The 26,557-nt window shown below is 38.7% G+C and overlaps 1 protein-coding gene across 3 annotated transcripts in view; it reads left to right on the top strand.

The window, feature by feature from the left end:
• The window catches only part of B3GALNT1 (beta-1,3-N-acetylgalactosaminyltransferase 1 (Globoside blood group)), a 31,942-nt gene extending 11,045 nt beyond the window's left edge, over positions 1 to 20,897 (top strand). For 2 of the 3 annotated variants that reach the window (XM_024763588.1, XM_024763577.1), the window contains exons 4-6: positions 13,697 to 13,761; positions 16,338 to 16,427; positions 19,066 to 20,897. In XM_024763588.1, the coding sequence (XP_024619356.1) occupies positions 19,100 to 20,095 (996 nt within the window). In that variant the 5' untranslated portion in view covers positions 13,697 to 13,761; positions 16,338 to 16,427; positions 19,066 to 19,099 and the 3' untranslated portion in view covers positions 20,096 to 20,897. The remainder of the gene's footprint in view (positions 1 to 13,696; positions 13,762 to 16,337; positions 16,428 to 19,065) is intronic. The other variant, XM_024763572.1, reaches the window with a different exon arrangement.
• Positions 20,898 to 26,557: the final 5,660 nt, after the last annotated feature.

The following is a 26,557-nucleotide window of genomic DNA, read 5'->3' as shown; positions in this document are numbered from 1 at the left end:
TTTTGAAAAAATGTTTTTTTAAGTTTTTTGCCCAGGTTTTTTTTTTTTTTTTTTTTTTTTTGTGGTACGTGGACCTCTCACTGCTGTGGCCTCTCCCGTTGTGGAGCACAGGCTCCGGACGCGCAGGCTCAGCGGCCATGGCTCACGGGCCCAGCTGCTCCGCGGCATGTGGGATCCTCCCGGACCGGGGCACGAACCCGTGTCCCCTGCATCGGCAGGCGGACTCTCAACCACTGCGCCACCAGGGAAGCCCTGCCCATGTTTTAATTGGATCTTTTTTTTTTTGCTGTTGGGTTGTAAGAGTTCCTTATGTTTTGTTTTTTTTTTAATATTTATTGGAATATAGTTGCTTTACAATGTTGTGTTAGTTTATACTGTACAGCAAAGTGAATCAGCTATATGTATACATATATCTCCTCTTTTTTGGATTTCATATATTCCCTCTTTTTTGGATTTCCTTCCCATTTAGGTTACCACAGAGCACTGAGTAGAGTTCCCTATGCTATACAGTAGGTTCTCATTAGTTATCTATTTTATACATAGCATCAATAGTGTGTATATGTCAATCCCAATCTCCCAATTCATCCCACCCCCTTTTTTCCCCCTTGGCATCCATACATTTGTTCTCTACGTCTGTGGCTCTATTTCTGCTTTGTAAATAAGATCATCTATACCAATTTTTTCAGTTTCCACGTATATGGGTTAATGTACGATATTTGTTTTTCTCTTTCTGACTTCACTCTGTATGACAGTCATTAGGGTGTGGAGAAAAGGGAACCCTCCTACACTGTTGGTGGGAATGTAAATTGAGACAGCTGCTATGGAGAACAGTATGGAGGTTCCTTAAAAAACTAAAAATGGAACTGCCATGTGACCCAGCAGTCCCACTACTGGGCATATACCCAGAGAAAACCATAATTCAAAAAGACACATGCACCTCAGTGTTCATTGCAGCACTATTTACAATAGCCAGGACATGGAAACAACCTAAATGTCCATCAACAGAGGAATGGATAAAGAAGATGTGGTACATATATACAATGGAATATTACTCAGCCATAAAAAGGAAAAACATTGAGGCACGGATTTGATCCCTGGTCTGGGAACTAAGATACCGCATGCTGCATGGTGCAGCCAAAAAAAACAAAATGTTAACATTATCTTTCAGCTTTTATTGTCTTTGTGCTTTGTTTTTGCATTCACCGTTCTCTGATGAACATGTATTACATTTGCAATTAGAAACATTTTATATATTTTTTAAATAATTAAATTTACTTTCACTCTGTAGAAAATAACCAACATTTTTGCACCCCAGGAAAGAATATCAGGTTATTTTTGCTTAAATAATTGTACCATTGCTGTAACTGAACTCTCTTTTCCATTTCTCTAGAGCCCTTGCATTTGAGCTGATCCCTCTGCCCACTCCCCAGTTTATTTTCTTGTGCCCGGTGTGTTTTCGATGCAAAATAAAAGGTCCACACCTGCATGGATTATTAGTTACTATTCATTACTGTTGTTAGTAACTATTTCAGATTTTGAGAATGTGAGTCTTGAGTGTAAAGATGGTAAGGCTGTGATGCTGCTCTACTGTTTGTCTCAAGGTTCAATGGTTGCAAGAAGTTAAAACCCACTCAGAGCAGCTCTGGTCAAGAGGGCTGCAGCAGACTCCCCAGGATAGGAAGGGCAGTGGCCAAGAACATGAGTTTTGGAGTCCTGTTTGATTTTTGTCTCTACCACTTACAGCCTGTAACTTTGGGCACGTTACTGACTCTTTCTAAGCCTTAGTTTCTTCACCTGTGAAATGTGAACAGTAAAGGTCTTTAAAGCTCCTTAATTCGTGGGCTCTCTTGAAGATGACATGGCTTAGTACCTGGTGCTCTTCCCACAGCTGGGGCATCCAGGGCCAGCACATCGTGTGGACACCTGCCTGCACTGATTGCACATAGTATCTGAATAAACAGATAATTGATTGGACTGCCAAGCTCTTTTTACATTTCTGTTGAAGTATGGCATGCAGAAAGAAAAGCGTGCAAGTTAGAAGATAAATTATCAGAGTGAACATGCCTGTAGCTACCATCTAGGTACAGAAACAGCACATGGCCAACACCCCAGAAGGTCCCCTCCAGTCTCTCCCAATTATATTTCCTCCTTCTCCCCAGAAGTTACCAGTGTCCTGAATTCTAATGCTTTAGATTACTTCTGCCTGCTTTTCAACTTTGTATAAATCGCATTATAGTGTCTGTTCTTTATGTACCTGGCTTCTTTAGCTCAACCTTATGGTTGAGAGATTCTCCATGATGTCATGTGAGGATGTAGTTTGTTCGTTTTCATTTTGTATAATGTGCTGTTCTCTAAATTTCTTTCTTCCACTGTGGGTTGTTTCCAGGTTGGGGCTCTCATGAATAGTGTGCTATTAAAAACTTTAGTGAACATTTTTTGGTGTCCTTATGGACATACACGTTGTTGAGTGTTCTGCCTGAGAGTGTAGTAGCCGTGTCATTGGGTACATGTATGTTATATCTCAGTGAATAACACTAAAAAATTTTCCAAAGTAGTTAAACCAGTTTGTTTAGTTTTTTGGGTTTCCTTTTTTACTTCAAACTACTACTTAAATATTTATTTACTAAATCATCAAAATTAGTTTTGTGATTCAGTGAATACAAAGATATTCTAGGATAGCGTTTCCCAAAGTGCAGAATTCTAGTCCTGCCAGAGGCTCTGAAACTTAAAATAGGTTCTTTGTTCAGTTAAGTTTGAGAAACATTGCATAATATATCCTCTTCTCAGAGAATGTACATTAACATTAAAAACTCTGAAAAGCCCTCCATTAAAAAATAATAGTTTGAATGATTTCCAGTTTTTTGGTCCACAGCCCTTTTGAGGCTCTGTAACACCTGTAGATAAGACACAAATGCAGCCATCTTTGGCTGCCATAAAGTTCTGTGCCTAATAACTGAGATGTTGGTTCCTTCTCTGAGGACAGTGGTTTCATTTGATGGTTAAAGCATTTGCACGCTTAATAAATCTGGAAGCTGACAACTGTTTTGTCTCTGTAGGTTTTCTGGGCTTTTCTATTATTTGAGATGTTTCTTCGGCTGTTGTTGATCAGCCACCAAATCAACAATAATTACTGGTGGCCTGCTGTGCACCCAGTGTTGTGCTAAACTTGTAAGACAGAGAAGATGGTTTGCTTAATGTAAATTATTTAGGATCTAGTTGGTGAATGCGTGTGCAGTTAATACAATCACAAGTTTATTTTTTATAAAATGGAAATTATTTTTAAATTATAAATATAATTTATTTGTTGACGGTGCTATATGACATTATTATTTAAGAAGTCAGTAATAAAATAACAGTGTCCATATTGGGCCTTTTTATATTTTTCTGTGCATTGATGTTTTTGGTTTTTCTTTCTGTCCCTCCCCTGGGACATGGGCTTTAGAACAGTGTCAGACTTCAGCCTTCCTAAGAAGTCCTGTGGTCCCACTGTCAGGGAATGAGCCAATCCCAGATCTCAGGCTAGGCCAGCTTGATTTCTGTGCCCTCATAGTGTGTGCATTTATCTGCGTGGCTGAATGTCGTTTAACTTCAGAAACTACAGAGTGCCCTAGTGCTGACTGGTTAATTCATGTTCTCCACATAAACCTCACAGTAAGTAAATTGGTATTGATGATTTATATCTGGAAGGAGACACTTTTGAGAAGTTAACTTCTCCAAGGTCACACAGCCATTAAGTGCTGCAGACAAGATTGAGGGTGAGCCATCTAGCTGCATTTTTATTATGCTTCTTTTCCTGTTTTGATAAATCTAAATTACAAAGAAAGCGATAAATATAAGAGAAGGCCTATTTTTCTGTCACCCTGAATTAACAACTGCTAATATTTTAGAGTATTTGTGTCTAATCTATTTTTTCCCGTTTTCCCCACACACCCCCTTCATTCTTTCACAGTGACACCCACACTGCTTAGGGTGGAAGGTGTTCCTGCAGTCCCTTTAAAAAATAGTTTTATAGCTGCTTCTGAAAGCTTACCGTTTCTTGTGTGTGGTTTAAAACTGTTTATCTAAATGGTGTATTTTATATATGTGTAATCATTCAACTTGTATTTTTTTACTCAACTTTTTATTTTCAAATTGATACACTATGTACAAATCCAGTAACCATCTTGTAGGATTCCACTGGAAGACAGACCAGCTTTTATTTATCTGTTATCTTATGGATAGACAATTAGGTTACCTCGAATTTTCCACTTTCGTAGTCCCCCTAATGAGCACGCTTGTACATGTCTCCACATGTGTACACGTATGAGAGTTTTTCTAGGGTGTGTTCCCAGAAGAGGAGTGACTGGTTTTCAGTTTTGCTAGATGCAGCCCTGTTGCTTACCAGAGGGGCTGCAACAGTTTGTGCTTCACAGTGTGTGACAAATAGCATTTACTCCAGTACCTGATTAATATTAGACTTTGAGATTTTTTGATGGTTTAAAAATTTTGTATCTGACTTTAATTTGCATTTCCCTGATTACTATTGAGATCAACCCTCTTTTCATGTCCGTTGGCCACTCTTTATTTCCTTTTCTGTGAGCTTCTTGTTCATGTCACTCATTTTCCTTTTGATTTGTAAGTTTTATATAAACTTCATATAAACAGAAAATAATGACAGCAGATTATTACAAATATATATTATATAACGAGTATATATCCAGAAGAGATTCTGTATACCAGTCCTTTGTTTTTACTTGTTGTAAATATCTTCTCTGAGCCTGTGGCTCATCTATTTTTTTTTAATATTTTATTTTATTATTTTTGGTGGCACCACGTGACATGCAGGATCTTAGTTCCCTGAGCAGGGATCATACCCACGCCCCCTGCAGTGGAAGCATGGATTCTTAACCACTGGACCACCACAGAAGTCCCATGTGGCTCATCCTTTAACTGTGTTTATGGTGTCTTGTCTTATAAGTAGTTTTATATTTTGTTGTGACCCAATCTGTTTTGCCTTTCTTTTATGGGATATGCTTTTTGTGACTTGTTTACAAAGACTTTCCCCATGCTAAGGTCACAAATCTATTCTGTATTTCTTATCGTGGTATTAGTTTTGCTTTTTTTACATTTAATTCTTTTATCGACTCGGTATTTTATTTTGGAAATATGAATATAATTTTATTTTTTCCACTTTTATTCCAAAACAGTTTATTGAATCCTTTCCCCATTGGTTTGAAGAGCCACCTCTGCCATTTTTCAAGTCCCTATGGATGGGTGGGTCTATTTCTGGTCTTGTTACCCAGCTGTTTAATACATTGTTCTATTCCTCTGATTTAATTACTGAGCTCTGCAAAATATTTGATAACACCAAATCCACCCGAACGCCAGCTTCATTCTTTGTTCTCAAAATTTTGTTGGTTATTCTTAGATCATTAAGTTCCTTTCATAATCCTATGAATTTATTGATCAGTGTGGGGAAGTGGAATCTTACATTGGAGTTTTCTTATCCCCAAACATGTATCTCTCTTGTTTATTCACATCTTTTTTATACTCTTCAGAAAAGTTTTTTAGTTTTCTACATCAGCGTTTGGCACATCTTTTGTTACCTTTATTTGACACTGTAGTTTTTGTTGCTATTGTGTTTTTCGTGTTAGATTTTTATTTTATTTATTGTTTTAATGTTTCTGATTTGTATGTAAGCTCATATCCAGCATCTTGGTAAACCTGTTAGTTCAGGCTTCCCTGGTGGTGCAGTGGTTGAGAGTCTGCCTGCCGATGCAGGGGACACGGGTTCGTGCCCCAGTCCGGGAAGATCCCACATGCCGTGGAGTGGCTGGGCCCGTGAGCCATGGCCGCTGAGCCTGCACGTCCGGAGCCTGTGCTCCGCAACGGGAGAGGCCACACAGTGAGAGGCCCGCGTACTGAAAAAAAAACCAAAAGAAAACCTGTTAGTTCTTTTATGTCATCTTTTTCCCCTTGAGTTTTCTATGTAGATGATTATATAATATGAAAATAAGGGCAGTTTTTTCTCTTCCTTGACAATTTTTATATCTTATTTCCTCTTCTTGTTTAGGGGATAGTAAGGCTCACTAGAAAAACACTGAATAGTAGAGGTGATAGTGGGCATCCTTGTCTTTTTCCTGACTTTAATGGAAATACTTCTGAAGTTTCATCATTAAGTTTGCTATGGTTTCTTCAGTAGGTTAAGGAACTTCCTTTCTATTCCTAATGTTTGCTTTTTTTAATAATCATCTGTATTGGTTTTTTGTTTTTCATTATTTTCTGTTTTATCTTTATTATTCCTTTTATTTTCTTAGTAATAACATAGGAATTTTAAAAATTTCTTATACTCAGATCATTTATTTTCAGTCTGTTTTTTAAAATATGTTATCTGTTAATGCTGTTGAAAGAAGGCAGACTAAAAAGTCTGCATAACATATCATTTCATTTATGTGACATTCTGGTAAAGGCAAAAATATAGGGATGAAAAACATCAGTGGTTGCCTGCATGTTGGGGGAAGGATTGATTACAAAGGGACACCGGTAGAATGTTTGTTGTGGTGGAACTGTTTAATATCTTGATTGTGCTGGTGGTTACATAAGCGTCAAAACTTACAGAACAGTACAACAAAAAGGATGAATTTTACTGTATGTAAATTATAAGCCAGTAAAAAAAAATCACATGGATACAAAAAATATATAAAGTAATTCTACTTTTTTAAAAAGGTACATTATTTTTATGTTTTCTTTTTTTATAAATTTATTTATTTTTGGCTGCATTGGGTCTTTGTTGCTGTGCACGGGCTTTCTCTAGTTGCAGCAAGTAGGGGCTACTCTTTGTTGCGATGTGCATGCTTCTCATTGTGGTGGCTTCTCTTGTTGCGGAGCATGGGCTCTAGGCATGTGGGCTTCAGTAGTTGTGGCGCTCAGGCTCAGTAGTTGTGGCTTGCGGGCTCTAGAGCACAGGCTCAGTAGTTGTGGTGCACGGGCTTAGTTGCTCTGCAGCATGTGGGATCTTCCTGGACCAGGGATTGAACCCGTGTCTCCTGCATTGGGAAGTGGATTGTTAACCCCTGTGCCACCAGGGAAGTCCTAAAAAAGTACATTATTTTTAAAAGTTAATTTTCTGTAAGGATTGTTTTAGTAATACCCAGTGCATTTTCATATGTAGCACTTTTTTAAATGAGGAGGGAAAATTTTTGTTTTCATTGTTTTGAATTTTAATGTATTCAAGTATAAGAGTCAAAATAATACTTAAAATATATATAGGTAACAATGTAATATAACAAAGTGACATTACTAAGTAATATAACAAAGTGATGCCAAGTAGTATAACAAAGTAGTATAAAAAGGAGTGCTCTCACCTTTCTTTCTTATCCACTGCATTCCTCTCTGTCTACTATGTGTCTTTCCACTGTTTTTCATATGTACATACAAATATTGGTTTTATTTTGTATTCCTTTCTAACACAAAAGTTAACATATTATAAACATTGTTCTATATCTTACTTCTTCACTTGATGTATTCTAGAAATCTTTCCATGTCAGTACTTAGAGAACATCCTTATTCTTTTTTTTTTTTAACTGCTGTAAAGTTTTCTATTGGGTGGATGTATCATGGTTTATGTATGAAATCTCTCATTGTGATCCCTTGGCTTATTTTTAATTATTTACTGTTACAAACAATTTTGCAGCCAATAACCTTATATACATGCATCATTTTGGACATATGCACCTGTATCTGAAATAAACTTCAGGAACAAAATTACTGATAAAATAATAAAAGTATTTGTAATTTGTATAAGTATGTATTTCCAAACTGCCCTCCATAGAGGTGTTACCACTTTTTACTCTACCAGAAATACATGAGAGAGGGAATTTTTTTCTTTTCTTAACTCTCTTTAGTTTTTATTACTGAAATATTTTAAATTAGGTATAGATATTGTGACATTCTACTCATAAGTATATCAATGTATGACTCTTAAAAATAGGAAAATATTTTTTAAATTAAAAAAATTTTTAACAGCTTTATTGAGGTATGACTTACATACCATATAATTATTTCATTTTAATTATACAACTGAATGATTTTTACTACATTTACAGGGTTCTGCAACCATTACCACAGTCAAATTTTAAAATATTTCCATTACCCTAAAAAGATCCTTTATGTCCATTTGTAGTCAGTCACGGACCCACCCCAAGGTAACCACTAACCTACTGCCTATAGGGGCATTTCATATGATAATATGGTCTTTTGTGTTGGGTTTCATTTACTTAGCATAATGTTTTTTAGGTTCACCCATTTTCTGAATTCTTTTTTTTTTTTCTTGAAGTGTAGTTAATTTACAATGTTGTGTTAGTTTCTGGTGTACAGCAAAGTGATTCATTTATATATATGTGTGTGTGTGTGTGTGTGTGTGTATAAATATATATATACACACACACATAAATATTCTTTTTCATTATGGTTTATTACAGGATATTGGATATAGTTCCTTGTGCTATACAGTAGGAACTTGTTTATTTACTTTATATATTGTAGTTTGTATCTGCTAATCCCAGACTCCTAATTTATCCCACATCCCCCTTCCCCTTTGGTAACCATAAGTTTGTTTTCTGTGTTGGTGAGTCTGTTTCTGTTTTGTAAATAAGTTCATTCGTATCATATTTTAGATTCCACATATAGATGATGCCATATGATACTTGTTTTTCTCTTTCTGACTTCATTTAATGTGATAATCTCTAGGTCCATCCATGTTGCTGCAAATGGCATTATTTCACTCTTTTCTGTGGCTGAGTAGCATTCCATTGTATTCCACATTTTCTTTATCCATTCATCTGTCAATGGAAATTTAGGGTTGCTTCCACATCTTGGCTATTGTAAATAGTGCTGCTGTGAACATTGGGGTGCATGTATCTTTTCAAACTAGAGTTTTTTTCAGGATATATGATGAGGAGCGGGTTTGCTGTATCATATGGTAACTCTAGTTTTAGTTTTTTAAGGAACTTCCATACTGCTTTCCATAGTGGCTGCAACAGTTTGCATTCTCACCAACAGTGTAGAAGGGTTCCCTTTTCTCCACTCCCTCTCCAGCATTTATTATTTGTAGACTTTTTGATAATGACCACTCTGACCAGTGTGAGGTGATACCTCATTGTAGTCTTGATTTGTAGTTCTCTAATAATTAGTGAAGTTGAGCATCCTTTCATGTGCCTATTGGCCAGCTATTTGTTTTCTTTGGAGAAATGTCTGTTTAGGTCTTCTGCCCATTTTTTTAATTGGGTTGTTTGTTTTTTTGTAACTGAGTTGTATGAGCTTTTTGTATATTTTGGAAATTAAGCCTTTGTCAGTTACATCGTTTTCAGATATTTTTCCCAGTCTGTAATTTGTCTTTTTGTTTTGTTTATAGTTTCTTTTGCTTTGCAAAAGCCTGTAAGTTTAATTATATCTCATTTGCTTATTTTTGCTTGTATTTCTATTGCCTTGGGAGACTGACCTAAGAAAACATTGCTACAATTTATGTCAGAGAGTGTTTTGCCTATGTTCTCTTTTAGGAGTTTTATGGTGTCAAATCTTATATATAAAGTCTTTAAGCCATTTTGAGTTTATTTTTGTGTATGGTGTGAGGGAGTGTTCTAACTTCATTGGTTTACATGCGGCTGTCCAGCTCTCCCAACACCATTTGCTGAAGAGACTGTCTTTTCTCCATTGTATATTCTTGTCTCCTTTCAAAGATTAATTGACTATAGGTGTATAGGTTTATTTTTGGGCTTTCTGTTCTGTTCCATTGATCCATCTGTCTGTTTTTGTGCCAGTACCATGCTGTTTTTTTGTTTTGTTTTGTTTTTTTTGCGGTACGCAGGCCTCTCACTGTTGTGGCCTCTCCCGTTGTGGAGCACAGGCTCCGGACGCGCAGGCTCAGCGGCCATGGCTCGCGGGCCCAGCCGCTCCGCGGCATGTGGGATCTTCCCGGACTGGGGCACGAACCCGTGTCCCCTGCATCAGCAGGCGGACTCTCAACCACTGCGCCACCAGGGAAGCCCATGCTGTTTTGATTACTGTAGCTTTGTAGTATTGTCTGAAGTCTGGGAGAGTTATGCCTCCAGCTTTGATCTTTTTTCTCAGGATTGCTTTGGTAATTCTGGGTCTTTTGTGATTCCATATAAATTTTAGGATTATTTGTTCTGGTTCTGTGAAAAATGTCATGTGTAATTTGATAGGGATCACATTAAATCTGTAGATGGTTTTGGTTGTTTTGATTACTGTAGCTTTGTAGTATTGTCTGAAGTCTGGGAGAGTTATGCCTCCAGCTTTGATCTTTTTTCTCAGGATTGCTTTGGTAATTCTGGGTCTTTTGTGATTCCATATAAATTTTAGGATTATTTGTTCTGGTTCTGTGAAAAATGTCATGTGTAATTTGATAGGGATCACATTAAATCTGTAGATGGTTTTGGGTAGTATGGCCATTTTAACAATATTAATTCTTCTAATCCAATAGCATGGTATATCTTTCCATTTCTTTGAATCAGCTTCAGTTTCCTTTATCAATGTCTTATAGTTCTCAATATATAAGTCTTTCTCCTCCTTGGTGAGGTTTATTCCTAAGTGTTTTTCTTTTTTGATGCAGTTTTATAAGGGATTTTTAAAAAACTTTCCCTTTCTACATTTCATTGTTAGTGTAAAGAAATGCAACAGATTTCTGTACAGTGATTTTGTATCCTGCTAACGTACTGAGTTTGTTTATCAGTTCTAGTAGTTTTTGTGTGGAGTTTTTTATATATGGTATCATGTCATCTACATATAATGACAATTTTTACATCTTCCTTTCCAACTTGGATACCTTTTATTTCTTTTTCTTCTCTGATTGCTGTGGCTAGGAGTTCCAATACTACATTGAATAGAAGTGGTGAGAGTGCGCATCCTTGTCTTCTTCCAGATTTTAGTGAGAAGGTTTTAAGCTTTTTACCAAGTATTATGTTGGCTGTGGGTTTGTCAAAAATAGCTTTTATTATGTTGAGATATGTTCCCTCTATACTCACTTTGATAAGAGTTATTAACATGAATGTATGTTGAATTTTATCAGACGCTTTTCCTGCATCTGTTGAAATGATCATGTGGTTTTGTCTTTTCTTTCGTGAATGTGGTGTGTCACATTGATTGATTTGCATACGTTGAACCATCCTTGTGACCCTGGGATGAATGAATCCAACTTGATCATGTTGTATGATCTTTTTTTTGTGTTCTTGAATTTGGTTTGCTAGTATTTTGTTGAGAATTTTTGCATCTATATTCATTAAAGATATTGGCCTGGGGCTTCCCTGGTGGCACAGTGGTTGAGGGTCCGCCTGCCAATGCAGGGGACACGGGTTCGTGCCGTGGTCCGGGAAGATCCCACGTGCCCCAGAGTGGCTGGGCCCCTGAGCCGTGGCCGCTGAGCCTGCGCGTCCGGAGCCTGTGCTCCGCGGCGGGAGAGGCCACAACAGTGAGAGGCCCGCGTACCGCAAAAAAAAAAAAAAAAAAAAAAAAAAAAAAAAGATATTGGCCTGTAATTTTCTTTTTTGGTGCTTTGTCTGATTTTGGTATCAGGGTGATAGTGGCTTCATAGAATGACTTTGGGAGTGTTTCCTCCTCTTCAGTCTTTTGGAAGAGTTTGAGAACGACTGGTATAAGTTCTTTTTTGTATGTTTGGTAAATTCCCCAGTGAAGCCATCCCCATGTTCTGAATTCTTAAATAAAATGTTATAGCCAAACAAAGTATCAGTACTTTGTTTCTTTCTACAGCTGAATAGTATTCCATTGTATGGATATAGCACATTTATTTACCCAGGAACATTTTCAGTTAACATCATCACACCTAACAAAATAAATAATCCTTTTCACATCACCTAATATCAACATTGTCTTCAGTTTCTCCAGGATCCAGTCTGGGATCATACACTGCAATTGTGTATGTCTCTTAATCTCTTTTAATATTGAGGCATCCCTTGTTTTACGGGATTGACTAGCTGTAAACACCATGCTAGTTGTCCCATAGAACACCCCACCTCCTGGGTTTGTTGGAGTGTTTCTCTGTGGAGTTCTTAGCTTGTTCTTCTGTTCTCTGTATTTTGTATAAAATGTGATTACATTCCAGTTAAACATTTTGGCTAGGATGTACACTTCACGTTGTATCTCATTTGGAGACACATAATATGTGTTTGTTCCATTATTTATGCTGAGATTGATGATTGGATGAGAGTGGCAGCATTCCTTCACTGTGAATTTTATATTTTTTTCAGTCCTTACAAGTAAAAAGTAATCTTTCTGGTGTCACTTTGGTACCATACAACGTCTAATCCCCCATCAATCTTTCATTTGATGATTAAAACACTGATTGGTAATCATTGCCTGAATCAGTAATTTCATGAAAGGTTGCAACATGATAGTTTTCTTATTCTGTCATCCTATCTACATTCATAATTGGCAGTTTTCTATAAAGAAGAGCTTCTCCTTTTCACTTGGAGCTATTTGTCTTCCCTGAACTACAAATCACTCTTTAAAACAAAACAACAAGAGAAAAAATTTGACTTGTCTTCTCCCCCAGTAATTTTCAAGTAAGGGACTGGTATAATATCTTCCTCATTGAAATGTTATACATTGCTGGTATTCAGTTGCATGTATTTTATGATTACCACTGTGGTGTTCTCTTTAAGTTTATGGATTAAACAAAAGTTGAGTGTGTAAGGGTTTTGAGTTTCCTGACAGGATTTTTTGTCTGTTTGTTTATGTGTTTTTCAAGATATGTTTTGGTAGTTAAGCTGAAATAATACTGTGATCAGATAATGGGGCCTGTGTTAAATTAAGTTTTGAATTTTGGAGACAGCTTATGTAACCTAATATGATCAGTTTTCTTTTTAGTATAATCATTTTATTTATTTTTATATATTTGGTTTTTTTTGGCTCACTGGGTCTTTGTTGCTGCACACGGGCTTTCTCTAGTTGCAGCGAGCGGTGGCTTCTCTTGTTGAGGAGCATGAGCTCTAGGCATGCGGGCTTCAGTAGTTGCAGCATGCAGGCTCAGTAGTTATGGCATGCAGGCCCCAGAGCATGCGGGCTTGGGTAGTTGTGGCATGCAGGCTCAGCAGTTGTGGTGCATGGGCTTAGTTACCCTGCGGCATGTGGGATCTTCCCAGACCAAGGATCAAACCCGTGTCCCCTGCATTGGCAGGTGGATTCTTAACCACTGCGCCACCAGGGAAGCCCATGATCAGTTTTTTAGTAAATGTTTCGTGTGGTCTTGAAAAGAATATTCCTGTTCTTTTTAATTGAATGAAGGGTACTAAATCAAGACTATTAATAATAATTTTATTTGAAACACTTCCATCCTTATTTTTTTCTGCTTGATGTATTTAGTTATTTAGAGAGATTTGTTAAAAATCTCCTGTTAGGATTATAGATTTTCCCATTTGTACTCACACTTTTCAGAGTTGGCTTTATGTATTTTGAGACTATGTTTCTATGTTTCTATAGCTTCACGATTGTTAAATTATCTTGATCTGTGTGGAATGTATATGTTGGTTCCTTTTATTAGTAACAAAATCTCCTTGTCCCTTTTAAATGCTGTTCATTTAAATACATGATGTTAATAAATCACTACAGCAGATTTCTGATTGGCATTTTCCTGATTTTTAAAAAATTTCCTAATTTTTAAACTTTCTGTGTTGTTTTCTTTTAGGCATGTATCTTATAAGTAGTATATGGCAGAGTTTTAAGCCAATCTGAGAGTCTGTTTTTCAGTAGGTGAGTTTACGTTTATATTTACTCTGATATCGGATGCATTTAAATTTACTTTTGCCACCTCCTTCTGTGGTTTTCCATTTGCCATGCATTTTCTCTGCTTTTTTCCTTTTTTCCTGCCCTCTGTTGAGTCGATAGCTTGCTTTGTTTCTTTTATTTCTTAATCTGTGTGGAATGTATATGTTCAGTATCTGTTCTTTCAGGGTCGTCACGCTAAAGGTTACTACACATTATTAAATGAAACTCTTTTTAAAGCAACCACATCACTTTTATATAGTATTTTGGTTTCACTTTTTTAACCACACCAAAAAACACTGTTTTTGTTCTTCGCTCTCTCTCTCTCTCTCTCTCTCTCTTTTACTATGTATATTTATTAGTTTTCATTATCTTTCAATAATCTCTTTACTTACTTTTGTTTCTTGAATTCCGTTCCTTCCTCCTGAGTTCATTTTTCTTCATACTAAAATACATTCCCTTGGTACTCCTTTTAGCTAGAGTTTGTGCACTTTATAAGTCCTAGTCCATTTCACAGTGTTTTTATTTCACCTTCATTTTACTTGAACTCTAAAATTCACCTGTAAAATATGTACAGTAAAACCAGTTGGCCCACAATATAGGGTTATTGGGGGGAACTAATAAAATTTGTTGAAATACTTTATAAACGGTTTTGTGTGTGTACGTAATGCTATTATTATTAGCTAATATACATCCTATTAGAGTTATATTAGAATTACAGTGTTTTGAATGGATTTTAAAAATCATTGCTTACTGTACTTAGTTAATATTTACTGAGACAAAAGAGAATAATACCTACTAGAAATATCATGAATTGTACATGCTCACACGTTGGGAGAAGAGATGAGATAAGGTGAAACTCGGGATCCTAACTGCTAGCTTAGGGTTACTCCCATTCATTGGAACTTTGAGATACGCAAGCATGAAGTCCAATTTTTTTACTTTGTTTTTATCTATTTACAAAGACAGTACACAAATAGTGTGGAAAATCCAAATGATAAAAGAAAGAGAGAAAGAAATCTTCCAGGAAGTCCATAGAGTTGAAACCATTGACATATTGGGACACATCCTTCCAGACATCTTGCTCTGCATGTGTGGCTGTGTGGATTCTGGAGACTTGTCTTTTCATCTTTCAAAAGGAATCATACTACATATGCAATTTTGCTACTGCATTTTTCACTAAGTAATATATCAAGAGAATATAGCTAAGTATCATTGCATATAATGAATAAATGTATACCGTTGTATGGATGTATCATAATTTTGTTTAACCAATTCCCTATTGGGAGACTTTAAAATAATTTTTTATATTATAAATTATGCACAGTTGCCTGATTATTTCTTTAAGATAAATTGCTAGCAGTGATATTGGTCAAAGAGTGTGCTTGAAGGCATTCAAGTCTTTGATACATGTTTAATAAATCTCTCCAAAAACTGCACAAGAATGCCTCTTTTCCTCACACAAACTAAGTATTGTCATTTTTCCCCCTTAATTTTCCAGTTTGAGATTTTTGTCAATATCTCTGCTTACTTGTGAGTTTGAATATCTTTTCTTGTTTTATCGTTCATTTGTAATTCTTTTGAGAACTTCCCCTTTGGCTGTTTATTCTCTTTTTGCATTCATCCATTTCTTATTAAGCTGTATGAACTCTTATTTGGCTTATAAATTATTATAAATATCTTATTTTTTCCCTGTTTTTTTTAAAAATCTTTTAACCTTGTTTGTGCTTTTTGTCGCGTTGTTTTTTTGCTTTTCAACCTTGTTCAAGAACTTTATGAAATTTTTATTTGATCAAAATTTCCTTTATGAGTTCTGGGTTGTTTCCTTAGATGGGATAACTAAAAGTTCTTCCCCACTTCAAAATTGTTAAATGTTCATTTGTATATTTTGTGTGTCTGTGCTCCTAGCAGTTTATTTTTCTCCCATTTGAATCTTTAATCCATTTGGAGTGTTTTTGGTATAAGGAGTGATACATATCAGTGCCTTCCTGTTTGTCACATCCTGTTCTGGTTTTTAAATTTGACTGATGAAAATCAATATATGAGCATCCTAAAGCATGGCAGGAATTGAGATGTGCTTCATAGTTTTCAGTTTACTAATGTGTCTTGGGTATTTGTAAGTAGAGATAGAGGTTCAAAGGGGAGGGAGTGGATTGGGAGGTGGTAGTTGACAGTCTCATGTCAGGGTTACCTTCTGTGTATGTGTGTGGAACAGAGAATTAAAGACAGGATACCAGCAGAGTGTCTCTTAGAAGTTTCGTGTTTCACTTCTTTTTAGTGACCCTGAGTTCTTTATCCAGGGAAGTGGAACTGTGGTAGGATGTCGTAAGACACCATCTGACGTGAGGACTTAGAGGTTTTACGTCTTGAATACCAAGTGCTCTTCTTCCCTGATGAACCCATGAACTCTCTGAATTCTGTGGATTCGTGGGCTTTTTTTAACGTTTTATTTCAGCATATGTTCAGAAAGAAATTGGAATGGGGAAGGGGTTCCGTTCCCCTCTTTGACGTCTAATTCCCTGACCCATAAGTAGATGCTGTTAAGTTTCTTACGTATCTTACAGAAATTTCAAGCACTATTTTTGACTACTTGCTACTGAATGTTCAGTCGATGAAATTGAAGGTCTTTCACTCAGAAGAAATAAATCAAGAAGGTAAGAAATAAAATCTTTTGACGCTTTGAAACATTCATCAAGTAAGAAGAATCCATCAAGATTATTTCTTTAGGATAATCCCTTTTGACAATAAAAATCAATTTAGTGAACATAAACAGGATGGAATAGCCGCAAAGGGTAGAACACAGGCCATCTGTTAATTCACACTGTGTTAACATCTTCATTCTGTAGAGATGAGGAAACTGAGGCTTCCAGAAGTCAATAACATACCCATAGCTCTCCCTGGTTGGCAAAGGACAGAACTAGGCGTGGGCTCTGGTCTCTGCCTTTGGAGCCACCTGTGTTGTGGGTAACCTGAAGTCTGTTCCAGCCAGTCCTTGAAAGACCTTCCCCCACTTTTGGAATAGATAGCTCCTGTTCTTTTTGCTGCTACTTTATTTTCTTCGTAGGCCCATAAGCAGTAGACATCATAACTACAGACACAATTTCACATTTATGAACTGTGGCTTGTAGAATGCATATAGGATAACTTTTATAGTAAGATTTGCTGTTTTTGAGTTCTTCCCGTTATTGAAGAGTAGCTGGGCCTCCATTGCCTGTGTGCAGTTATACATGAAGCCCCTTACTCAGATGCTTTCCTTCCATTTGTCCGAAATGTGTTATAATGTGCCAATTTGTTAGAATGAGACGTAAAGCTGCCATTTGGTAACAGTTGTAATAAATGTACAGGTCATCGATGGCTGAGATTAGATGGAGCTCCCTAGGATTGTGCTGTGTCTAGTAGCCAGATGAGGAGAAAGTGTAAGAAGATATTAATTCCTTCCATAAGTCTCATTCTAGGTCTATTTTGTTTCAGCTTTTTCTGGGAGCTAGCTGTGTAAGGCTAGTAAGGGGGAGAAAGGAGGATGGGGGTGGGATGGATAGACCTACATTTTATGTTTATACAAACAGAAATAGCACATCAGACAGGTCAGTGTTCATTGCACTCTTGCTGTAGGTCTCTGTCTTGTACTTTGACTCTTGTCAAAAGAAAAATGTTCTTTCCGACAAGGTCATAGAATATAAGTGGAAAGGCAAGACACATATACATGAAACCGAACTAGAGAGTTTGCTGAAACATTCCATTGTACTGTGTGACTTAAAATATAAAAAACATTAGAGGTAGGAAAGGATATTGTAGCAAGAAGTAATCAGGGCAGGTAAGATATGGCCAGAGGGAAAGGACAAAGAGTCTTGAGATCCTGTCATTTTTATATGTATTAAGAGGCAGAAGAACTGTATGTCCAAAGACCTAAGATTGCCCCAAGGTAGAACCCTTGGTAGACCAGCCTTTCCATATAGTGACATTAATGTATGCCCTCCATAGCAAATTCTGGGTTCCCAGGATCTCTCCCGCAGTTGATTGTGGGTGAAAGGGCATGGTCAGAAGCTTCCTCAACCTGCCCTTCATGTTCTTGATCTGTCCCTCATTCTGAAGTTCCTTAGCATTTGACGTAAACAGTCTGTACTACATTGCTGTGACATGTTTACGTGTTGCCTTGGGATTTGCACTCCTCCCATTTCCTTCTTCCTTTGGCCTCCTTAGTGCCTGGTGCAGTCTGTGGATGTTGAAGTTCTAGTAAACACTTAGTATATATGAACGTCTTTGGACTGAGGCCCATGATCATGGCACCAGGAAAGCCCTGTGGGATCCCGAATTGTAAACCAACCTTATCCTTGGGATCCAAAGCAGAGCTGAGGCTGCGACCGTGAATGCACCGTGTCTCCTAGCTCAGTTTTCTTGTCTCAGCTAGAAGTTCCCTGTAGAAGCAAGTGTTCTAGGAGGTTCCATCCCATGATTCTGATCTGGTGCAGGATTTCTGAACAGGGAAGTTAGATTAGATGGGAGTAAGATTAGAATGGGAAACTCACAAAAACTCATACTATGGGCAGGCCTTTAATTTAAGCACTTGCTGTCCAAACTGTGCATTGAGTTCAGCTAGTGAGGTGGAAAGGGGGCTGGGGTGGTATTTTGGGCAGGTAAAAGCTGTTTCATAGTCTTGTGCATTTGAAAACTCCAGAGATGGTTACCCTTCTTGTGTTTAGAGGCCTCACCTTTCAGGGGAAGCATCTCCACCTTTATCTCATCCCATATCAAGCAGGTCACTGTGAATAATTGTAGCTGTTGGGTTTTTCTTACTCCGGATTTGCTAGAATTCACATCAGATCACACAGCTGAGAAAGACCCTTGGTTTATTTGGACATGTTGCTGATAATATCTCTTTGCATTAATGATTTTATTCTAGATATCCAGAGGGACAGAAAAAGATGAGTAATGGGGGAGTTACAAGATAAATCTACAGTAAAAAATAAAGCAAACTGCTTCTCTACCATTATGAAAAAGAAGTAAAGAATTATTTCAACAGTTAGGTCAAACAAGAAGTATTAATTTTCCTCAAATAATTGGGGATATGTTTTTAACATTGGTCTTGATGTAAAAAGCTGAAATATACTTTTGGTTGTTGGTATCCATTTGCTTCTAGTTAAATGAAGTTAAGTAGATTCAGGTCAGGATTTTTGGTTTTGCTTTGGAGCTTTTGTTCTCCCAACTCTTCTTCCTTAAGTAGATGATCAGGTATCATTTGAAAATGTGTTTTGGGTGGTGGCATGCTAAGCAGGTCTTTGATAAATCTTCCAGAACCCGAGGCTCGCGTGCTCCTGAGTTGCTGTGAATGGCCCCAGCGCTCCTGACCACTCTTCCGGGTAGGATGTCGCTGAGATCCCTGAAATGGAGCCTCCTGCTGCTGTCACTCCTGAGCTTCCTGGTGATGTGGTACCTCAGTCTTCCCCACTACAATGTGATAGAACGCGTGAACTGGATGTACTTCTATGAGTATGAGCCCATTTACAGGCAAGACTTCCGCTTCACACTTCGAGAGCATTCAAACTGCTCTCATCAAAACCCATTTCTGGTCATCCTGGTGACCTCACACCCCTCAGATGTGAAAGCCAGACAGGCCATTAGAGTTACTTGGGGTGAAAAGAAGTCTTGGTGGGGATATGAGGTTCTCACATTTTTCTTATTAGGCCAGCAGGCTGAAAGGGAAGACAAAATGTTAGCATTATCCTTAGAGGATGAACACCTCCTTTATGGCGACATAATAAGACAAGATTTTTTAGACACGTACAATAACCTGACCTTGAAAACGATTATGGCATTTAGGTGGGTAACTGAGTTTTGCCCCAACGCCAGGTACATCATGAAGACAGACACTGATGTCTTCATCAATACTGGCAATTTAGTGAAGTATCTCTTAAATTTAAACCACTCAGAGAAGTTTTTCACAGGTTATCCTCTAATTGATAATTATTCTTATAGGGGATTTTACCAAAAAACCCATATTTCATACCAGGAGTATCCCTTCAAGGTGTTTCCTCCCTACTGCAGTGGGTTGGGTTATATAATGTCCAGAGATTTGGTGCCAAGAATCTATGAAATGATGAGTCACGTAAAACCCGTCAAGTTTGAAGATGTTTACGTTGGGATCTGTTTGAATTTATTAAAAGTGGACATTCATATTCCAGAAGACACCAACCTTTTCTTTTTATATAGGATCCATTTGGATGTCTGTCAACTCAGACGCGTGATTGCAGCCCATGGCTTTTCTTCCAAGGAAATTATCACATTTTGGCAGGTTATGCTAAGGAACACCACATGCCATTATTAATTTGACATTCTACTCAAGGCCTAGAGAAGGGAGGGATACTTTGTGGAAAACGTTAAGGTTACACTATGAAATCTCCAATGGAAAACTCATGGGAAGGTCACTGTGTGGCTTACACGGAACTGAAACTCATGAAGAGGCTATAGGCTGGAGACTGGAGGGTTGTACTTGACCTGTGGTTTATTTTGACAACAATCAAGTCAGGCCTTTTAAAGGTGATATTCAGAGGAATTAAACATCTTATAAAGGAATGGGAGGTTTCTGTTAATAAAACTCATAGGACCAAACAATTTGACCGTGTCGTTCTATAGATTAAAACTTCTTAAGTGGGTTTCATTGAATTATAAGCTCATTTGTCCATAATAACAAAGCAGTGTGGAGTATTATTCATTGAACAATCTAGTCAGTTCAGGGTTTTGTGTATATCTTACATGGATTACAGTTTTTTAAAATATATAGTTGTGTGTAAAACAAGTGAAGTTATGCTGAACAAAATTTCATCTCTTTTTGGTCATTCGGAAGATACTTCAGGATGTTGCAGTATTTCAGTTACCAATTATTATTTAATGTTACTTAAAGTTTTGCACTTTTATGGGTGTTTGAACGTTATGGTTTTTTCAGTACTGTGTAAACAGAATAGTGAAAAATCACTCTCTATATTTAAACTTCTTTTCCAGTTACTTCACTGATGAGTTTATTATGAATAGCTCCATTAATGTGTAGATATTGGTCATTATTGCATATCAGTAATCTCCTGAACTTTGATAAATATTTCTTCGTGGTAATATAGAGACGAATTAAAGCAAGAAGATCTAAATTATCGTCTTGTTTTTAAAAATATAATCCCTGGTGTTTTTAGATGTCACTTCATCTGTCTCATTGTTCCACGTGGAAATTAGGAGTAATGTAGAGTGCCAGGCAGCATGTTTCCTTTTGGAAAGGACTCTGAAGCCAAAAAGAAAAGAGAGAACGTGATGGCCAGAATATTATGAAAGGAGTGGCATATTTCAGTGCTTGAGCTGGAAAGAAGACTAAAGATTCAAGTTGTATTGTTAACTGCTCTGTGTTTTTTTTAAATTAACAATCAGTTTGAGAATAAAAAGAAAAAAAAAAACCCACTGCTGCTATTGTTATTAGTTTCACATCAAGAGGAAAGCCCTACTATGTGGTCTAAAATCAAGTCTGATTTCCATGTCATGGAGAAGCACGTTTTTTCATAGGAGTGGTGATGTAGGTCAGCTTTGACCTGCCAGTTGGTCCAAGAGAAGCACTCCTTGCCCCCATATTCTTGGGATTGTGCAATTTCCCATTATGCCTGATACGGGACAAGTGATTTCCTTTCTTCTGGATTACATGATGGTGAAAGATCAAATCTGTTGGCAGAAAATATGAACTTGAAAATATATAGTCAGCTCTTGTAATACTCATATATTTATAATTCTCCTATAAGAAAAGCTTAATTTCAATTAGAAACATTATAATGTTTGATTCTTGATAACAAGGCTATTTCCATTTCCCTCCTCTCAGACCTGATCCAGTTACAATAAAATCAATTAAATGAAATACTCTGTGGAATCCATCTATGCCCTTGCTAATTCCCATCCATACGGAGTCACTTTCTTCTTTTTTAATTTTATTTATTTTTATACAGCAGGTTCTTATTATTTATCTATTTTATACATATTAATGTATACATGTCAATCCCAATCTCCCAATTCATCCCACCACCACCACCCACCCCCCGGGAGACACCTTTTTTTTTTTTTTTTGAATTTTATTTATTTTTATACAGCAGGTTCTTATTATTTATCTATTTTATACATATTAATGTATACATGTCAATCCCAATCTCCCAATTCATCCCACCACCACCACCCACCCGCCGGGAGTCACTTTCTTTAAGACACAGGTGGTGGGTATTTTTGTGGTAGGATTAGATTTGATCAAATTTGCCTAACTTTATATTGGTATTTGGGAAGCTAAGTCAAATAATTTATAGAGGGAGAACTTTTAAAATAAAAGATAACTTCCCTTCACTTTAAGGTGAGACCCAAAAAAGCAGTAAAACGTGAGTAATTGCCATTTAGAAGATTGTTCCTTTTCAACTACAGGTTGGTGCTTAAGATCTCTAAAGAGTTAAATGATTATGAAAAACATTGAGGTTGGGTCGTTATCTTTTTTGTTTTTAACTTCATGTTTGCTTTCAAGTAGTATTAGTCAGCTGTGTTATTAAATTCTTGGCCTCTGATGTTTAACCACATGAATAGCACCTTTTATTTTAACTGGTAACAGAGTTTAATACAGAGCCTAACCGTAGGCAGCTGCTTTTCTGCCATCCACAGCCCTGCCACATCCCCGTGGTCTTACCTGCTCTCTGCCTCACTCATTTACTTTGCTTGCCTGTAAGCATTGAGTCTGTGACCCCAGCATGTTAGCCTTTGCCAGATTATGCAGCAAGAACAGCTCCCAGATCTCAGAGGTTGACAACAACCATGTGTTCTTTTCATCCACACCGCACGCTACTGGTTACCAGCCTTGGATACTGTGTGTATCTTCTCACCTCAGGGTCCCAGCTGAAGGGCAACGCCTGTTTGGAACATGCCGTTCTTGTAGAGGGAGAGGAAAAAGAGCTGGTGGAAGGAGAAAGAGCTGGTGGAAACACTAATATCTATATCTGCTGACCAAAGCAAAGCCCATGCCAAGCCCAGTGTCCGTGGCAGGGTGGGGCAGGGATTTGGTCTCACAGGAAGTAGTGCACGTCATTTTTTGGCAGCCAGGAATATTGTGTTCTTTTACAGGGTGGGCAAGGAATAGTTGGGTACAGTAACCTGCCACACCTAGTGCGTGAAAGGGAGAAGGGGCTCAGGGACCTGGATTCTGAGGCCGGCCCCAGTGCATCAGAGGTTTTCTGGCTTACTTGGAGCTGGTGCTTTGAGCCCTTCCCTGAGAGGGCTGCCCTTTCACCTCCTTAATCTTTCCCCAGCTCTACGCTAAATGGTCTTGGCATTATCATGTTCCCATTAACTCGCCAGATGAAGAGCAGCCAGAGCTGAGCTATTTATAACAGTATTTCTGAGTGTGAGCTTGGGGATAAAGCTCTTTTCTCTTAGCGTCTGGTAGGCATTTATTGCAGGATGGAGGGAGAGAGGGGAAGGGTGAGTATGAGAAATGTGGCAGGCCCATCTGACGTCTTTGGGGTTCTTCTAATCCACTGGGAATTAATCTTTATATTAAGCCAGCTCCTCTGGATTTTGTGTGAGCTATTAGAACCCTCTCACCCTCTCCATCAGCTGCTTGATTATGCCACGTGTAGTTAATATAGGACCAACCCTTTAAGGAGTCAAAACAGGTGACGTGTTGATGGATGTGTTGGTAGGAGATGGAAGCGAGCGTGGGAAATGGGCCCCGAAAGCCAAGAGGCAGTTTGAGTGGGCAGGCCCTTGGCAGAATTTGTGCCCAAGGGAAGAGCCGACTCATGGGTCTTGTAAAGTCAAAGGAGGGCCCAACAAGGATGGATACCATTGCTCTGTATTTAAGGTAAGTGATGGAAGCACAAAACTTGCGCTTAGATAGTCTCTCCTCACATGTGACCCTTTCTTCGCATTTGCAAGCCTTACCCTTCCTTTAGGTTTTCAATGAATAATGTCTAAAACGTCTGCCAACTTAGCCCTTTTTATGTTTTACTTTCACCCTTTAGACCACGTGGGAGGGAGGGTGGAGGTTAGCGCTACTTACATTTCCCCCTTAAAGAACCCCCTTTGAGACATTTCCCAGATGAAGAATCAAGGCCCCTCGTGGTGAGTTAACATCATTCTCTTAAAAGGCTGTAGCAGCTGCAGCGAAGGTTTTAAATAACACTCTTCCCCCTTCTCCCCCTTCCCCCTTTCTCCCTGTAGAAACCGAACAGAAACAAGCAGGAGATACCAAAATGTTAACAGGAGTTGCCTGTCAATGACTTTGCTCCCTTTGAAGTACCTTTTATTACTTCATTCTCAACAACAAGGATGAATTACTTTTATAACATAAATGTTTTAACAATATATGAACAAGTTTAGGTAAAGGTAAAAAGCAGGGTCAGGAGCTGTGGGGGTCAAAGGCTGGCGGGGGACAGGGTCAAAGGCTGGCTCACTGCTGAGCTGCCAGCCCCTTCCGCGCCCTCCCGCTTTTTCCCGCAGCAGACTCTTGTGAACCAGTCCCTGCCAGTGGGACCCCAAGTGAAACCACACAACTCTGATTGGGACTTAAACCACTGTTAGTTAAAATTGCTCACTTCTTGTCAGGACTTGCTGAAGCTCGGGTTCTTTGTGTCTCATCGCAGAAAGAATTCAGAGACGAAGTGATAAGTAAGAGGTGGGTTTATTTAGAGAGAGAACACATTCCACAGGCCGAAGAACGTGGTCCATCTCAAAAGGCTTGAGAGCAACCCCAGGGCATGGGGTCGACTCAAAGTGAGAGCAGCCATGGGAGAAATACACTCCATAGACGGGATGCTGAATGTCTCAAAAGGTGAGAGCGCCCCAGGTTAGTTTTTGCGGGCTGTGTAATTTCATAGGCTGACTACAGTGGGAGGATTATTCCAACTATTTTGGGGGAAGGGGAGGAGATTTCCAGGATTGGGGCCACCACCCACTTTTTGGCCTTTGATGATCAGCCTCAGAGATGTCATGGCGTGTCACTTAGCGTGTGCTAGTGTATTACAGTGAGTGCATGAGGCTCAAGGTCTGCTGGGAGTCAGATCTTCTGCCATCTCGGACCTAGTCAGTTTTAGTCAGTTTATGTCATATCTTCAAAGGCTCTTGTCATTCTTTTAAAGGTTGTGCCCTGGCCCCTTCCTTCCTGTTTCATGGGGGATGTCTGCCTGTGGCCTCCTGTGTTCCTCCCTCATTAAGAAAAAAAGGAGAAAGCCTCCTTTTCCTTGATAAGATGTTCTGCCTACACTGCTGGAATCTGCAGCTACCGTGGTGATCCCATGAGCCTAAAGGCCAAGGCAGTGGGCTGAGACGGTGAGCCTGGGCCCACATTCTTCTAGACCCTTTGGTGTTAAGTAACCACACACATTTGGATGTCGTGGGTCCAGTGGTCAGTTCCTCACAGCTGGGGGAACCTAACTCCAGGGACGTAAGAACAGTTTCCCTGACCGGAGCCGTTGGGCCCATGGTGAGTGGGGAGATGTGAGGAGATGAATCAAACTCTCCTCCAGGGCAGAGAGAAAACAGCTGGTTTGTGACCCGGGAGCTCTGAGGCTCTGGCTTGGATCCTGCTGGGGGATGGTGCCCCGCCTGCGAGCAGCCCTCGGGGACGCGGTGGATACTCCTCTCTGGTTGGTGCCCGCCATCCGTGTCGGGCAGCGGGGCTGCGGTTGCACCTGCGGGGCGCAGAGCGGGGAGAAGGAGGCTGTGGGAGGGAGCCCTGAGGAGTCTGAACCTGTCTCACCTGTGGAGCCGCGTCTTCTCATTTGGGAGAAGAGAGGTCAGGGCCACATCTCTTTGCCTTTCACGGTTTACTGCCTGCCTATCCGAGAAGGTTTGTGTTACAAACTTGGCAAAAAGTAGTTTCAGAGTCTGATGGTAACGCCGTTCACTCTGCCCTCTTTGTAAATGAGAAGCTGGAAAACCTCTGGATTTTGGTAAATTCACAATGAAATGACCAGAGAGCACTCAGGTCTCGCTGTTCTTCCATGCCCCGAGGCTGCTATAATTACTTTATTAAAAACGAAGTGTCTCAAGGTTTCAGGACAAAAACTGTTGAAAAGCCATAAATGACTAATTTGGTGTTTCAAGTGATAATCAAGCCTGTCTCTTAGCTCAATGAATATGAAGAGGAAGAAAGTAACAACCTCACCTTTGTTACTGAATCTCTTTTTATATGAATCTTTAAAAAATTTTGCACGCTGCTTCTCTCTCCTTTAGTGAACCTTAACATACAAACAGTAAAAAATTTTAAAGTATTATATAAGAAGAAACTAAATTTTGTCTTTCTCAGCCTTAAATTTGAAGGCAAGTAGACAGGCAGTTATTATTTTGCCTGCTGAACAACCTCCTTCTTGAGAAACTTCTACCTTTGAGAAATGTCTTATCCACGAACTCCATCTGCCTGCTTAGTACAGTGTGACCCAAGCCATGAGAATTCTCCCCGTCTTAAGATCGCAGCTCCCTGGCGACAGTCCCGTGGTCCACTTGACACTACAGGGCAATTGCAGTCCCTCTCAAAGAATTTAGAATTAAGGCTAAGCAGTCTAAGTCTGAGCGTTGTCCTCAACTAGGAGATATAAATCTGGGAAATTTTGATATTAGATGTTTTTTAAAACATACATTTCATTTTTTAGAGCAGTTTTAGGTTCAAAGCAAAATTGAAAGGAAGGTACAGAGATTTCCCATATACTCTCTGCCCCCATGTACACACTCCCTCCCCCACCATCAACATTCCCCATCAGGACAGGACATTTATTACACTGGCTATCACCAC

The sequence above is a fragment of the Neophocaena asiaeorientalis genome, unplaced genomic scaffold (genome assembly GCF_003031525.2).
Source record: "Neophocaena asiaeorientalis asiaeorientalis breed wild unplaced genomic scaffold, Neophocaena_asiaeorientalis_V1.1 scaffold395, whole genome shotgun sequence".
NCBI lineage: Eukaryota > Metazoa > Chordata > Mammalia > Artiodactyla > Phocoenidae > Neophocaena > Neophocaena asiaeorientalis.
This window is presented reverse-complemented; position numbering and strand designations above follow the sequence as displayed.